This window comes from Sceloporus undulatus, unplaced genomic scaffold, assembly GCF_019175285.1.
Source record: "Sceloporus undulatus isolate JIND9_A2432 ecotype Alabama unplaced genomic scaffold, SceUnd_v1.1 scaffold_14, whole genome shotgun sequence".
NCBI lineage: Eukaryota > Metazoa > Chordata > Lepidosauria > Squamata > Phrynosomatidae > Sceloporus > Sceloporus undulatus.
This window is the reverse complement of record NW_024802936.1, coordinates 2,277,409-2,292,488: the sequence shown is the minus strand read 5'-3', so window position 1 is coordinate 2,292,488 and position 15,080 is coordinate 2,277,409. Positions and strand designations below refer to the sequence as shown.

The 15,080-nt window shown below is 38.3% G+C and overlaps 1 protein-coding gene across 2 annotated transcripts in view; it reads left to right on the top strand.

Moving 5' to 3' along the window:
• LOC121917292 (phosphatidate phosphatase LPIN2-like) overlaps window positions 1-14,859 on the top strand; it is a 53,051-nt gene extending 38,192 nt beyond the window's left edge. For both annotated transcript variants that reach the window (XM_042443109.1, XM_042443108.1), the window contains 9 exons: window positions 224-313; window positions 1,685-1,764; window positions 3,641-3,785; window positions 6,149-6,297; window positions 7,236-7,322; window positions 7,825-7,977; window positions 9,888-10,002; window positions 10,521-10,624; window positions 11,013-14,859. In XM_042443109.1, coding sequence (XP_042299043.1) covers window positions 224-313; window positions 1,685-1,764; window positions 3,641-3,785; window positions 6,149-6,297; window positions 7,236-7,322; window positions 7,825-7,977; window positions 9,888-10,002; window positions 10,521-10,624; window positions 11,013-11,157 — 1,068 coding nt within the window. In that variant the 3' untranslated portion in view covers window positions 11,158-14,859. The remainder of the gene's footprint in view (window positions 1-223; window positions 314-1,684; window positions 1,765-3,640; window positions 3,786-6,148; window positions 6,298-7,235; window positions 7,323-7,824; window positions 7,978-9,887; window positions 10,003-10,520; window positions 10,625-11,012) is intronic.
• Window positions 14,860-15,080: the final 221 nt, after the last annotated feature.

The following is a 15,080-nucleotide window of genomic DNA, read 5'->3' as shown; positions in this document are numbered from 1 at the left end:
AGCAGGTAACATTAGCTGCTTTCTGGAGAAGATTCCATACTGGGGAAAGCTTCACCAGTTTAGGTATACCTCTCCCATTTTAGTAGTTTGTTGAGCTGAAATAAGAAGACAGGCACATTTCAGAAGTTCAGTATGATCAAACATGCATGTATGCAATACTGTACAAGCAGTTTTCAACAAGAAGACAAACTTGTGTATTCACACTAAATGTTGATGTGTTTAGGCTACAGTTGAATCTTGGATTAAAGATAAAATGCCCAAAAAATCTGGGAGATGGTGGTTCTGGCGTAAGAAGGACAGCTTGATTAAACAGGTAACATGAACTTCTCAGCTTATGGTACTGTGTCAGGTCAGATGTAGCATCCCCAGGTTTATCAGTCATAATTTATTCTCTTAAGATATTAAGCCAAAAATTAGCGTTGGGCTTTCATACTCTTGTTCTGTGTACTCATTGTGTGCTGATTTCAGTCCAGAAGAGGAAATTGTGGCTGAATGGTGGTTTCCTGACTAGAACCTTAAACACATTGTGATCCTGGCTTAAGATCCTAGTTAGTTAACTGTCTTTGAACCATAGTTCAATGATTTAGACTTAAAGATGAACTGTGGTTTAAAGAGATTCAAGATTGCCATACTGAAGCCAGGAGAAAAAAAGAGGAGAGAACACTCATTTCTGAATTCTTAAGCTGTTGTTTGGGAAGCTTTAATTGTTATATGTGAAACATTTCACAATTGCCTTTCTGAAAACTTATTTTCTCTATGCTTATCAAATCGTTGGCAGTTAGTGATCAAGTGTAATTTAACTCAGTTTAAATACTTGATTATATTGTCTTGAAGCTGTTCTGATTTTTTTCTAATGAAGTAACAAAGCAGAATTCTTTCCCTCTTCCTTGTAGAACTCAAATTGTACATATGTCATCTTATAATGACAGTACTTTATAGCCAATAATGTGGAGCTGGAAAAGGGAAATTCTTAGAATAACATATTTTGACATGATACCCATCGAAATGTGGTGTGAGAAGCTCATGAGTCTTTTTTAAAATCTAGTTCTTTATTGCATAAAGACCTAATAATAATAATAATAATAATAATAATAATAATAATAATAATTTTATTTAATTGTTTTTATCTGTCACCTCTCTAATATAAACGTATCAAGTTAAAACCAACAATTTTAATACAAGACTGCTACAGTTTTAATACAAGACTGCTGTCAAGTAATGCTGATCCTGTTCTAGAAAAGAAATATATTTGTATAATCTATTTTTCTTTTTTTAAAAAAAATCTTTTTCTGCATAAACTATTAAAAACTTATTTTGGCTAAGGAACAGAATGGTTTATTTTTCTATATTAATTCATAACTTGTTATTTGCACAATAACCTGGCAGCCTGTTCAATAAGTGTTGCAAGCTGGTTTTGGTTTAGCAATTAATTATACATGCAGTTTCATCTTACGCGAATAAAGAGTTAAGTTTTGTGAAGTATGATGAATGAAATCACTGGCCCTGAAGTAGATTTCAAATAATTGATCAGTAAGTACTGCTGGGGTTTTGTTTTGTTTTGTTTGTTTTTTGGAACTAGATTGACATGTCAGTCAGAAATACTGCAGGTTTTCTTTCTGTTCAGGTGGCAGTACTAAATGCTGTCCTATGCTGATGTGGTCTCAATGTGCTTTTCATATATTAGCTTCCAGAGGCAAAGGAAGGGAAATCTGAAGCTCCAAAAAATGACTCATCAGCCAGTGCAAAGGAAGAAGTTGAAAGTCGGTATGTTTATTTTGAAGCATTTTGTTTTTAGAGTCAATAGCAGGGGTAGGCAACCTTTTTGAGCCGGGGGCCGGGTTGCTGTCCCTCAGACAACTGGGGGGCCAAAGCCGGGGGGGTGGAGCTTCCACCCCCGGCGGAGGGGCCGCGTGCCGGGGCGGAGCTTCCACCCTGGGTCGGAGTTTCCACCCCCAGGGGCCAGGCCACCTCCTCTTTGCCGGCCCCTGACGGGGCCCCAGGCCCCGTCAGAGGCCGGGAAAGAGCCGGTGGGGACCGCCAGCGCTGGAGGCCTCCCCGTCTTTGCTGGCCCCTGACGCCAGAGGCCCGCTGCTGCCGCAGGAGCCCTCCAGGAGGGCCCCAGCGACGGCAACTGGCCTCCCAGGGGCCCGCTGCCACCGTCGGAGCCCTCCTGGAGGGCCCCAGCGACGGCAATGGGCCTCCCAGGGGCCCGCTGCCGCCGTCGGAGCCCTCCTGGAGGCCTCAGCGAAGGCAACGGGCTTCCCAGGGGCCCGCTGCCGCCGCTGGAGCCCCCCTGGAGGACCCCAGCGAAGGCAACGGGCCTCTGAGAGGCCTGCTGCCGTCGCAAGAGCCCTCCTGGAGGGCCCCAGTGAAGGCAACGGGCCTCCCAGAGGCCCACTGCTGCCGTCGGAGCCCTGGGCGCCGCCATTTTGGGGGGGAAAATGGCGGCGAAATCTTGTGCGACCTCCGGGAAGGTCGCGTGAGATTTCGCCGCCATTCCCCCCAATGATGGCGCCCATAGCGGGCAAAAGCCGCAACCGGCGGCGGTGGCGGCAGGAGGAGCCAGGGGCCGACTTAAAGGCCTCCGTGGGCTGGAGGTTGCTGACCCCTGGTCAATAGCATAGAAATCTGCTACTGAATAATTTGAGAAAGGGTTATGGCCTAGTGGTAATGCATATTCACTTAATACCGAAAGTTTCTGGTGTTTCTAGGTATCACTGAGAAAATCCCTGAGACATTGAAGAGTTGTTGGCAGTCATTGTAGATAGACCAATAGTCTGACTTAGTGTGAGAAAGGAATAATAGGAAAGTATTAAAAGAAGGAAGCAGTGAAAGAATATTAACTTATAATTAAGTAAGTTAATTATTATTAACTGAATAAAAAAACTGGGTAGTAAATATGGATCACTTCTTCAGTACATGACAACAGCAGCAAGAATATTGTTTGCTCTAACTTGGACTAAAGGACTGACGATGGAAGAATGGATTTTTAAGGTTGCTGAGCAGCCAAATTAATGTGAGGTCTAAAGGATAAGCTAACTGAAAGCTTATTGGAAATGTTGGAAACAATGTATGGATTTTTTGAGCAATAAGTAATATAATGATGTAATAATCATTGGCTATGGATATAGTAATTTTAGTAGGATTATATAATTAAAAGTGTAAAGGTAAATTCCCCCCTCCCCTTTTCTTTTAATTACTGTCAGGCTGGGGAGGGGGACAGGCCAAGGACCTACTGCATATTAGTTGTATCTCTTTTTTCTTTTTCTCCTTTTTTCATTATTTCTGTTTCTTTGTCTTTGATTGTTTATTACTTTGATTGTACATTACATTGTTCTCTCTAAATGTTAATAAAATTTAATCTAAACAAGAAAATAAATAAAAATTAATTTCAAAAGTTAAAATCCTCTCTGCCCATTGTGTCTAAGGCTAAATTGATTACAAAGGCATATAGGCACCTGTTTTCATAATGAAGGGAAACAGCATTTTTGCTTTCATTGCCACCCTAAACTCAAGCTGGGAAATATGCTTATCTTTCAAGTTTTATTCAGAAAGAGTCCTGCATGTCATAGAATGTATGAAAATATATTTAAATTGTTTCTGAAGTGTCTGATATGTTGTTATTTTAATGTCATGTTAGGCCTTTAAATGATGATTCTTCTACTGATGATGAAGGATCACAAGAACTGAAAGAATCCTTAAAAATAGATTCTTCACTTGAACATACAAGCCACGGAAATACGACTTCTTATAAAAAGTCTCTTAGGTTGTCTTCAGATCAAATTGTAAGTGATTGGTTCTTTTAAGTGCCCTCATAATTTTAAGTAATTCTGTATCTAATTCAATAAAACTTTCAGAGAGAGAGAAAACAAGAACAAGAACAAATAGTGGTGTTTCTAGGATAATTGAATACTGGAATTGATAGGGCAATTTTTGCAACTCCAAAGAAATCTTTCTACACCGATATAGATCATATAATTGTAGAGTTGGAAGAGACCACAAGGGCCATCCAGTCCAACCCCCTGCCATGCAAGAACTCTCAGTCAAAGCATCCCCGACAGATGGCCATCCAGCCTCTGCTTAAAGACCTCCAAGGAAGGAGACTCCAGTACACGCCGAGGGAGTTTGTTCCACTGTCGAACAGCCCTTACTGTCAGGAAGTTCCTCCTAATGTTGAGCTGGAATCTCTTTTCTTGTAGCTTGCATCCTTTGCTCCAGGTCCTAGTCTCTGGAGCAGCAGAAAACAAGTCAGCTCCCTCCTCAATATGACATCCTTCAAGTATTTAAACAGGGCTATCATATCACCCCTTAACCTTTTCTCCAGGCTAAATATCCCCAGCTCCCTAAGTCATTCCAAATAGGGCATGGTATCCAGACCCTTCACCATTTTAGTCACCTTCCTTTGGACACGCTCCAGTTTCTCAACATCCTTTTTAAATTGTGGTACCCAGAACTGAACACAATATCCCAGGGGCCTGACCAAAGACACTATACTTCTATTGATGCAGCCTAAAATTACATTGGCCATTTTAGCTGCCTCATCACACTGTTGACTCATGTTCAACTTGTGGTCTACTTGGACTCCTAGATCCCTTTCACACATAGTCTCCTTAAGCCAGGGTCCTCCATCCTATATCTATGCATTTCGTTTTTCTGTCCTAATTGCAGTACCTTACATTTTTCTGTGTTGAATATCATTTTGTTAGCTTTGGCCCAACTTTCCAGTTTATTCAGGTCATTTTGAATTTTGGTCATGTCCTCTGAGGTGTTAGCTACTCTTCCTAATTTGGTGTCATCTGCAAATTTTATAAGTATACCCCTAATTCTATCATCCAAAGATATTAGATAGCACTGGGCCTAGGACAGAACCCTGTGGTACCCCACTGGTCACTTCTCTCCAGGATGAAAACAGAAATATGTTTCTTTAGTTCCATAATTTGGATCTGAGTGATAGGAAATCGTTGATAAAAATCATGTTTCTGATGATAGGCACAGATTATAGGAAAATAGGCATAAAACTATCAAAAACACATTATAACAAAATTATAGCAACAACTATATGTTTTTTAAAAGTATGTTTTGGCTGAGGGAAATAATGTTTTATCCCATTGTTAAGTTGGTAATTACTTTGAAGTGGTAATAGTGATACATCATTTGATCTACCTTATCATTTGACTCATGGGCGGGTTACAGACCGCCATAAGGGATGTCCTTAGGACGTCCCATTTTGAAAAAGGGGCGTCTCTTCCAGACGCCCCTTACCCTGTTATGGACAGAGTCCGTAACAAATGGCGGCGGCTGTTCCACACGGCCGCCGCCATTTTGATGTAATGGATGCTCTGCGTCCACACGTCGCGGCCCGGAAGTAACGCGAGTGCGCGCTTTGGCACTTGCGTCGTCTCTTCCGGGTTGCCGGAAGGAGCGCGATTTTCGCGCTCCTTCTTTGCAGCGCGGAGGAGTCGCACAGTTTGGCTGCTGCGACTCCTCCGCGCTGCAACCGGCAGCGGCCCAAGACCGCCCCTTTTGGGCGGTCTGTAACGGGCCAAGGATTTATATTTGTTAAGGTTAGCATGTAACAGCTGTCATCTTATGCTAAGTGAAATAACTAGAAAGTAGAAAATAATTTTAGAAGATTCATAATGTTCCTAGTGCCCTGGAAAGCAAATAGAATAAATCCAGGTTTTAGTGTGATAGACACTTCAGTTTTAAATGTGTATTAACTTTTATTTTGGTCAAATGTTACTGGCTTGCATGCTTGGTACCCTTGCCTCATGAATGCATCTCATAAAATAGAATAAATTGGTTCTGCTTCCACCCTAGTGTTGGATGTGGTGGTTCATTTAATCTGGAGAAGGCAGGTGCTGGTACAATCCTGAGATGTGACTTGTGTCATTCCTGTGTGCTCACTATTCAGGTCTCACCATTAAGTGATTGCTTCCCTTACCACCTTTAGCATATTGTTTATAGATGGTAGATTTTCTAAACATCTTTTACAATTATTGCACGAAGATCTGGAAATGGTGCCAGCTTGAAATATTCAATGTATTATCTGAATGTTTTAATTTTAGCATCAGCATAGGAAGTATTTTGGAAAGAAACTAAAAACGTCTTGTTGTTGTTAACATTATTGTTTCTTTTTATTTTAAAGGAGAAACTGAAGCTCAGAGATGGACCAAATGATGTTGTGTTCAGCATTACAACCCAGTATCAAGGAACCTGCCGTTGTGCAGGGACAATATATCTGTGGAACTGGAATGACAAAATAATTATTTCTGATATTGATGGCACAATAACTAAGTAAGCTACAGTTTAGTTTTACTCTATTGAATCATTGCATTGTTGTGTTAAACTAATTTATGTAGAATAATCTCTATAATCAGCCTGATCAGGTTACTCACACAGACACTGACCCTGGGCTCCCATCTCTCATCTTGTCTCTAAACCCTTTAAACCACTCCCTGGCTTTATTATTTGAAGGCCCTGAGCTGACTAAACATTGGACCCATGAATATGTTCTGTGCTAGGTTTGGTTTTGTATATGCATGACCAATTTCCTCTAAAACATTCAACAATCAGACAGAGATGTAAAGAACAACAACAGTTTACTGAATCAAAAGCTGCTGATGGTATCAAGCTTGTAGGTTCACTCAGTACTTATTGTAATGTAAAAAACTGTTTCTGTTTAACACTCTCCATACTCTCCCTTCAGATACTTAACCACCAACTTCTCCTCCCTAGTTGTCAACTCAGTAAGATCAACCATATTCCCTATCTCATTTGGACTCCTTCTCTATCTGATGGTTAAACAACCAAGCCTCCTCATTTTAGATCCTTCTCTTTCAGCATCCCTTCACAGTATTCAAAGGGTGTGATTGGCCAGTTATATGCTGGGCATTTGTCCTGCAGTCCATCATACCCTACTGTAAGATTTTGTGCTAAAACCAAGTAATTTGACTTAAATTCTTCTGTTCCTACCTCGCAGCTACTTCTGTGCAAAGTTTTATATTTTATAGCTAACAGTATAAGCAAGAGAAGGAAAGTGTTTAATTAGAAAAAGAAATATGGTAGGTGTATCTTGAATAGAATATTAATTTTATTTATTAGATAGACTGGTATCCTGTCTTTTGTGCAGTGAGCTCTTCGTCACTGCTCTGTCAACTGGCATTAGCTGTTCTTACTCTGTTCAATTAAAATGTTTGTTCACACTGTTCTATTTCTAACTTTTCCTGGTTTAGGTCTGATGCTTTAGGACAAATTCTCCCACAGCTTGGCAAAGATTGGACTCATCAGGGTATTGCAAAACTCTATCATGCTATTAATGAGTGAGTATATTGCTTATGAAAGATTTATGGTACATGACAATAGCTATAAGCCTGAACTTAATGTTTACATATTTTCATGGTTTGGGCTGATGAAAGATGTATGTTAAAGTTCTTTACTGTAGAGTAAGCAAAGCAGTTCAGATGTAAAAGTTATCCATATAGAAATATGTTGGAAGTTTTAAGGCAGTTCTGCTATGATTCTTATGTTAACAACATAAGCAAGCATGAGTCAGATGTTGAATTTGCAAGTTGAAAAGAAGAAAATGTCACTCAAATGATCTGAAAGAAAGCTAGCTAGGTTTCTTTTTCTTCTCATGCTAGCTGAGAGAGAGAGAGGGAGAGAGAGAGAGAGTAATGGTTTTAAAAGGTTTAATGCAGCCTGATGGGTTGTTCAATCTTCATAAATCCAGCTTGATCTGGTATTTTAATGTTTTAAAAGTTAACCTCATCACAGAGATGTTTCTGACTTAATACACCAGCTAAGCATTCTATTATTTCTTAGGAATGGCTATAAATTTCTGTATTGCTCTGCTCGTGCAATTGGAATGGCAGATATGACAAGAGGATACTTGCACTGGGTCAATGACAAAGGAACAATCTTGCCCAAGGGTCCATTGATGTTGTCTCCTAGCAGTTTATTTTCTGCTTTTCATAGGTATGTAAGCTAAATGTAAACAAAGTATATCTTAGCATCTTTATAACTGATTGTACAATATCATGTAAGGAACTGAATGAAATAACTACTTTTGACACCAGTGATGATTTGGTTGTACAATTGCATATTACGTGATGCTCCTGTCAAATGTAGCATTGAATTAAAAACAAACAAATTCCTGACTGTGGAGAAACACTGGCAAAATGGATTGTTCACAACAACCAGTTGGAGTCAGGCTGGCAAAAAGGTGTGGGCCTGCCTGATGAATGGCTATAAAAGGAAGAGAAGCTGTTAAGAAGGATGAGTGTGTCTTAGAACTGCCAGGAGGGTAGTTGGAAATAAAGTTTCAGCCTGAATGGGATTCAGACTCCCATATAAGGAGAAAGGGATTTAAAAAGGACAAAGGAAGTCCTGTGAAATCAGTTCAGAATACACTCATCCCCCATATTTGTGGCTTTGATATTTGCAGATTTGATTAATATGTTCACTTGAGGAATATCTAGGTCCTCCAGTGCATCTCTGTGGTCAACTTTAACTAGAAGTTGCACTGAAAGACCTAGAGATTCCTAGAGAGAATATTCTACTAGGCATTTGTAGCTCCTCCAGTGCAATTCTGTGGTCAGTGTCTGTCGGACGTTGACCACAGAGTTGCACTGGAGGACCTAGAGATTCCTAAAGAGGTGTCCTCTCAGCTAAAAACATGGTGTTTTTGTTATTTGTGGCCTTTCCATATTAATGGGGGTCTTGTGCCCCTAACCCTAACAAATATGGAGGGACAAGTGCTTTACCTTTTGGGGGAAGTGGAGAGCCAGTAAAGGGAAAGCTCATATCCGCCTTATTCCGAGGAATTGTAACTTATGAATAAAGGTAGAGTTTCATAGGATTTATAATCCCAGTGAATGAGCTTTAGTGGAAGGTATGTGTAAAGAACTAAAACACAATTGAAGTGTAACAAGTTATTGACTGAACTAGAACAGAGTCCATTTGAAACAAGTTAAGTGAAATACATGTTGTAACCACACACTTTGAGAAATAACTACCAAAAGAGATAGCATCACACGTTATTTCTGTAAATAAAAGTTATTCTCTTCTTGTTCACAAAATAGTAGCTACTAAGAAAATTAGAAACACTTAATATTAAAGAAACTGAAAAAAGTAGGAGGACCAATAGTTAGAGAAATAGTTCTGAGGGAAGAAAAGCCTCAAATTATTTAGGATAAAACAGGAGAAAAACTCTGTGTAATGTGGTGGTCACAATGACATACTGAATACAAAAATTAGTCTAGAACAGGAGTGGACAGATGGTATATCATGGTCCATTTGAGGACTGTGTAGTCTTTGCTGGACCCTGGTCTGAACCTACAAAGTGCTTCTTGTATTCTTGTTTTAGCATGATCACTAGAAGATGGAAGTAATTTGACTTTGTCACCAGCTCTCTAACAAGCCTAGAGAAAAAAACCTCTCCACACTGTATTTGGTGGGGAGGTATGGGAATTGTGTATAGGCTTTTTGTTTACAGGGTTGTAAAGATTACCAAAAGACAATACACGTGAAACACGTATTATAATACATGTGACATAGATGAACTGGAGATATCAGGGATTGAACCATTTAATATGTGTGCTCTTTCACTGAGCTATGGCTTATCCTTCCAGATTAATGCAAGAAGGTAGCCAGAAGTTGCAAGTAGTTAAGTGCTGAAAGGGGAATTAAAAGGACATTAAATAAATAGTTTCACTGATTTATTATGAGCACCCTCAGTGCCTAGCTGTTTTTACACCATGTTTAAATAGCCTTTGGCCTTCCTGGAAAGGGCTGATTTATCATTAAAAAAGTATTAATCTGCCTTTTTCAAAAAAGAAAAAGTGCCTGGAACTATTTTCCTATATATCTGTATTCTTTTTCCCCAGGGAAGTGATAGAAAAGAAGCCAGAGAAATTTAAAATTGAGTGTCTAAATGATATCAAGAACTTGTTTGGACCATGTGAACAGCCCTTCTATGCTGCTTTTGGGAACAGACCTAATGTAAGTCTTCATCATGGTAAAGCAAGCAAAAGAAATGCTAAATGGGAATATAGGTGTTTGTTTTTTTTTTTTTTAATTATTACAGATTTCATAAGTAATCTGACAGGCTAGGATACTTCAGGCCTGTGTGAGAAATCACACCACAGTCTCTAGCAACTTTAGTTTTCTTTTGGCTTCTCCTTCTTTTTCATTTGGTCTATTTGTCCTTTATAGCTTATATCAAACAAAGAAAAGGGTAGGAGTCCTGAACAAGGCTCTTTCTACTTGGATACTGGACTTAGCAGGTGGTGATGCTTTCCCAAGCTACCTTTTCCAATAGAGAAACTGTTTCTATTATGGCTGGGAGATATGAAGTAAATACATAGGTTTTAATTTTAAGGTATTTTGACTTAAAGAGGTTTATGGAAGAAAAACTTCTTTTCACTTCTACATTTTATGATGTAGTGTCAGCGAGATTAAAAATGGGTGACAAAGTCTCTTGATTAAAATGAAATGATGTTATATTTTGTGGCATTCAGGACGTGTACGCCTACATGAAAGTTGGAGTTCCAGATTGTAGAATATTCACAGTCAACCCAAAGGGTGAATTAATTCAGGAACAAACAAAGGGAAACAAATCTACGTAAGTATCTCTTTGAAGCAAAGAGAAGCTGTTTTAATCATTTGTATAGGAATGCTGTGTAATTCAGATTTTAAAGAAAATATGTAAAATCCTGTGTAAAACAGTAAATTGACTAAAATGACAGTAACCAGCATTCTAGTATTGTGACTAGACATTGTTGAGTGGAATTATGTATACTTTGAAGGGCTTCTTTTCATGCAAGTATGCTCGGAACCAGACTCAGATGACTAGGTTATGGCTGTGGTCCTGTGCACACTTACCTGACAGTAATTCCCATTAAACATAGTGGAGCATATGAATGAGTAGAAATTACATTATAAAATAGGCTGAATATGGAATTTGAAAATGAGAATAATTAATAACTATTCTTATTTATTTTTGAACACAGATATTACAGACTGAGTGAACTCGTGGAACATATGTTTCCACTTCTTAATAAAGAACAGAACTCTGCTTTTGTATGCCCAGAATTCAGCTCATTCTGCTATTGGAGAAAACAGCTTCCAGAGGTGAACGTAGATGATTTAGCTTGAACAACGTCCATTGTTCACACTGAACCTTTTTCCAGAGAGGCTACTTTCAGTGCCATGTGTCTTATTAAATACAGGAAGCATCATGGGTTTGGCACAAACCAGTGAAATGCAAGGCTGATATCTCTTTGTTCTTTAGATGTTTATACTGAATGATTGAAAGCATTGTAAAGATAATTGTCCTTTGAAATAGTAGACCACCAAGAAGACAAAAAATGAATAGGAATTTATGGGCAGCTTTGCATCTTCATACATACAAGACACAGTCGATATGTGTAATGTTTTGTTTACTAGTCTTCTTACTATATCTTGGAGGAAAACAGAAAATGTTGTAGAACTGAAAGGCAAGATTATATTAGGCACAATATAGAATGATAGGAAAAACTATATGAGGTGCATTATAAGTATATCTAGTATTTAAATAGCCACTTACACTATTTCAGGTACAACATGAGATTTTGATAATTCAGGACTCTTATAAAAATCTCTTCAACAATTTACAAGTTAATATGTAATGGACACTCAATTTTTTGTCTAGAAGAACTTGAGTGTTTTAGTTGAGATGGCACTTTGTTTAGCACTCACTTTGTGGTCTTTGCCTCTTGCAGTTGGTAAGAAAGAAACCAAAACGATACAGCAAGTGGGCTGCCTGAGCTGCCTTTTGTTACTTGTGACATTTTATGTTTTGTAAGATGCTGTGTGAAATTGGAATCTATAGAATTGATACAGTATTTCATTTTTGCTGCAACAACGGTACAGTTGACATCTCTTAACTGCCTTTGGTATGTGTGCAATGTATCATCAGTAGGCAACATATACATGCACTTTTCAGGGATAAATTCTTATCTTATAGTAAAGGTAATGTCTATAGTCAGACTTTAAAACTGGGAGTACTATTATGCCTTTACAGATCTTTCTATTGGGGTTTTTCAGTTTCACAATAGAATCCAGTGAAATGTACTATGTATCAGCTATAAGTGTCAGTTTAGATATTCTGATTAAATTTTTATGTGTCACTTATACCGTGAATCCAGCAGCAAATGGAGTGCTGATTCAGTGCTGGCATTATTTGAAGATAATATTCCTGTTCACCCTGTAAATCCAAGATTAAGAGTTACAACCTCCCCAATTTTGTTGGACCTCAGCTTCCTTAAGCCCCTAACCATTGTCTGTGCTGACTAGAACTGATGAGAGAGTACAACAACATCTGGAGGGCCAAAGTTATCCATTCTCATGTGAATGTATTAATACTGTACATTCTTTGCCAGGTATGAATTATTAAACTCAGTTTTGAGGTTTACTACTGATTCTGGTATTATGGTGAGCCAGGTGTGGTGGTAAGTGCCTGAGGTCTAGGTTCATTAGGCTCTCTCACAGTGCCCAAAACATTGGCTTGCTCCATAGTGAATTTGTAAAGGAAATATATTGGCGTCAGAATTAGAAATGCCAGCTAGCATCCTGTTAGCTAATTACACTAGCATAAGTCAGACTGAGGCTTGCACCCTCACAAGTCACTTTTTGGCCAGTACTGAGATTGGAATTATCTTCCAACCACCCAAAGATCAAAATCCCCTCTCAACCATGTAAGCAGTGCAGCTGCCCCACCCCTCCCAAAAAAGCATGTCTATTCCCAGGTTGCTGGAGAGTGTGAGTTTGTAAGGACATACCTAGTTGTTTTCCTGTAACTAGATGCACTCCAATGATGTCACTTCCCAGCATCTCCTGGGGACGCCCAGAAGTCCTGCAGATTCCTGTTGCTGACTTCCAGATGCAGGAAAATAGCTTTTGTCTCCCTACTGATTCTCTCCCTCCCCCCACTTTCCTGTGACAACAAGGAAATGACCATGTTGCAGGTGGCTATTGCCGTGTTTTAGCTTCTTACAAGAGAGACATAGCTAGAAATGTAACAAGATGGTACACATACATTTCCTGATGCAGGATCTTGGCTGTTTTGTCAATCATTTTTTCTGAGATTGCACTAAATCATCCATGTAAACTATATATAAACAAGCAGTATTTGGATTGTGCTGATGTGTTTGAAATTACTTTCTAATTAGACTACAGCTATGGAATCTCTGGCCCTCCAGTTGTTGTTGAGGTCTAGTTCCCCTCAACTACAGCTGGCCTGGGCAAAGTTAGGTATGATGGGAGTTGTAGTTCTTCAGCATATTGGGCTGAAGTTTCCACATCCCAAAATTATACTTTAATCTCTCAGCTGAGTACAAAAAACAAAAGTCTACTAAATCAAAATCTGCAATACTGGCTGAATTTCATCAGCATGTGAAATTTGCTAATTTTTGTATGATCTTGTATTCTGTAAAGGATTCTGAAAATTTGCAGTCTGCCTGTATTCTGTCCCTCTACATTCCAAAACCAAATAATTTATTCCACACTTTCAGTAATACCTAACTTATTTTAATAGATATTGCTCTCGTAGTAGTAGTAGTAGTAGTTCTGAGACAAGTAGAGTGGAGCAATGTGTATTTGCCGCTTGAACATTAAGAATTTCCAAAAAGCTTCTGGAAAGATTTTCTTTCATAATTATAGACAAACAGAGTTTATATGTTTAATGCTGAAGGATGTTACTGAGCCATCATAATTCAAACACTTTAAATTTAGATAAATAGGCATGCACATCTAAAGAACTGTATAGTTTTGTTTTATGCTCTGTTGATCTCACTTTAGGTATCTCTATGCAGGACATTAGATACTCATTTTGGATTTTACCTCAGTAATTCTAGAACTGAACAGTGGTATACAGTGCCCTGATGCCGACAGGCAAACTGTCTACTAGAGCTCATCTTTGGTCTGTTTTCCTTGCTGTAGTAGAAACGAATGGCTTGGATCTGTTTTTGGGAAACTAAGCTAAGTATTTCATCTATCTCAGATCAGCATGTTACATTATTCTTTCTGTGAAAGAGATTTGTGTTTATGAACAATCGTCTTAAAAGATCTTTTTGAAAATACATTTCCTTTTACTTTGGAAGTGTATTGAACAGCTTCTGTGCACGTCTGAAATTATTTACTTAAAATTTGTCATTTAAAGTAAATATGACAGTTTTAAAGAAGAAGTGGGAAATAGTCAAAATTTCTGCTGCATTTAGTAAAAATAAATAAGACAAACTCTGTTTGTTATGCAAGAAAACAATCATTTTATATTACCATTTAAGGTTTGGGATTTGTTTTTTCTTTGATGTATTCAAACTAGTATTTGGAGAAGAGAAACTGTGTGCCTGTGGATGGATGTGAGAAACTCTCATGCAAAAGTATTCCTAGTACAGAAGAACCGGTGTAGTTCTTTAAAAATATTACTATGTTGTTATTGATATAAATTACATGACTCAGAATTGGAAAATTCTAATGGATCCAGTTTAATTTAGTATGACTGTGTGATGTAGGCTAACTGTTGGTGTAAAATATAGCTGCTGGAGTTCCTAACAACTAAAGGAAAATATCAGTTAACCAGCAAAATATTTAGAGACTGTTTTTGAAAACAAATTTGTATTTTGATTGGTTCTGAATGCTAGGGAGGAGAGAACGCCTCAGTAAATTCTGTATAATTGTGTTACAGTTTTTGCTTTGACATAATTTTACTCACTTATTGATCAGTGAACATTCCAGTACAGTGTTTTTGTAAAGACTGGGTCTGTTAGGGAAGAAAAATGTCATTTTGTTGTATTTAATAAAATTGACAATAAAACCTCACCTGATCTTGTCATTTGTGTACCTTTGAAGTTGATCCTAGTACAGCTTAAAATGACATGTGGCCTAATAATCGCAGAAATGCTGACAGTACAATAAAGGGGGAAGAAGAAATACATCATCTTGGATGCAGGATGAACTTTGCTGGTGCTAAACTAATTGAAAAAGTGAATATACAGCTTAATTCTAACTAACAGGAGATAGAAAAATCAGTGTTGCAGTAG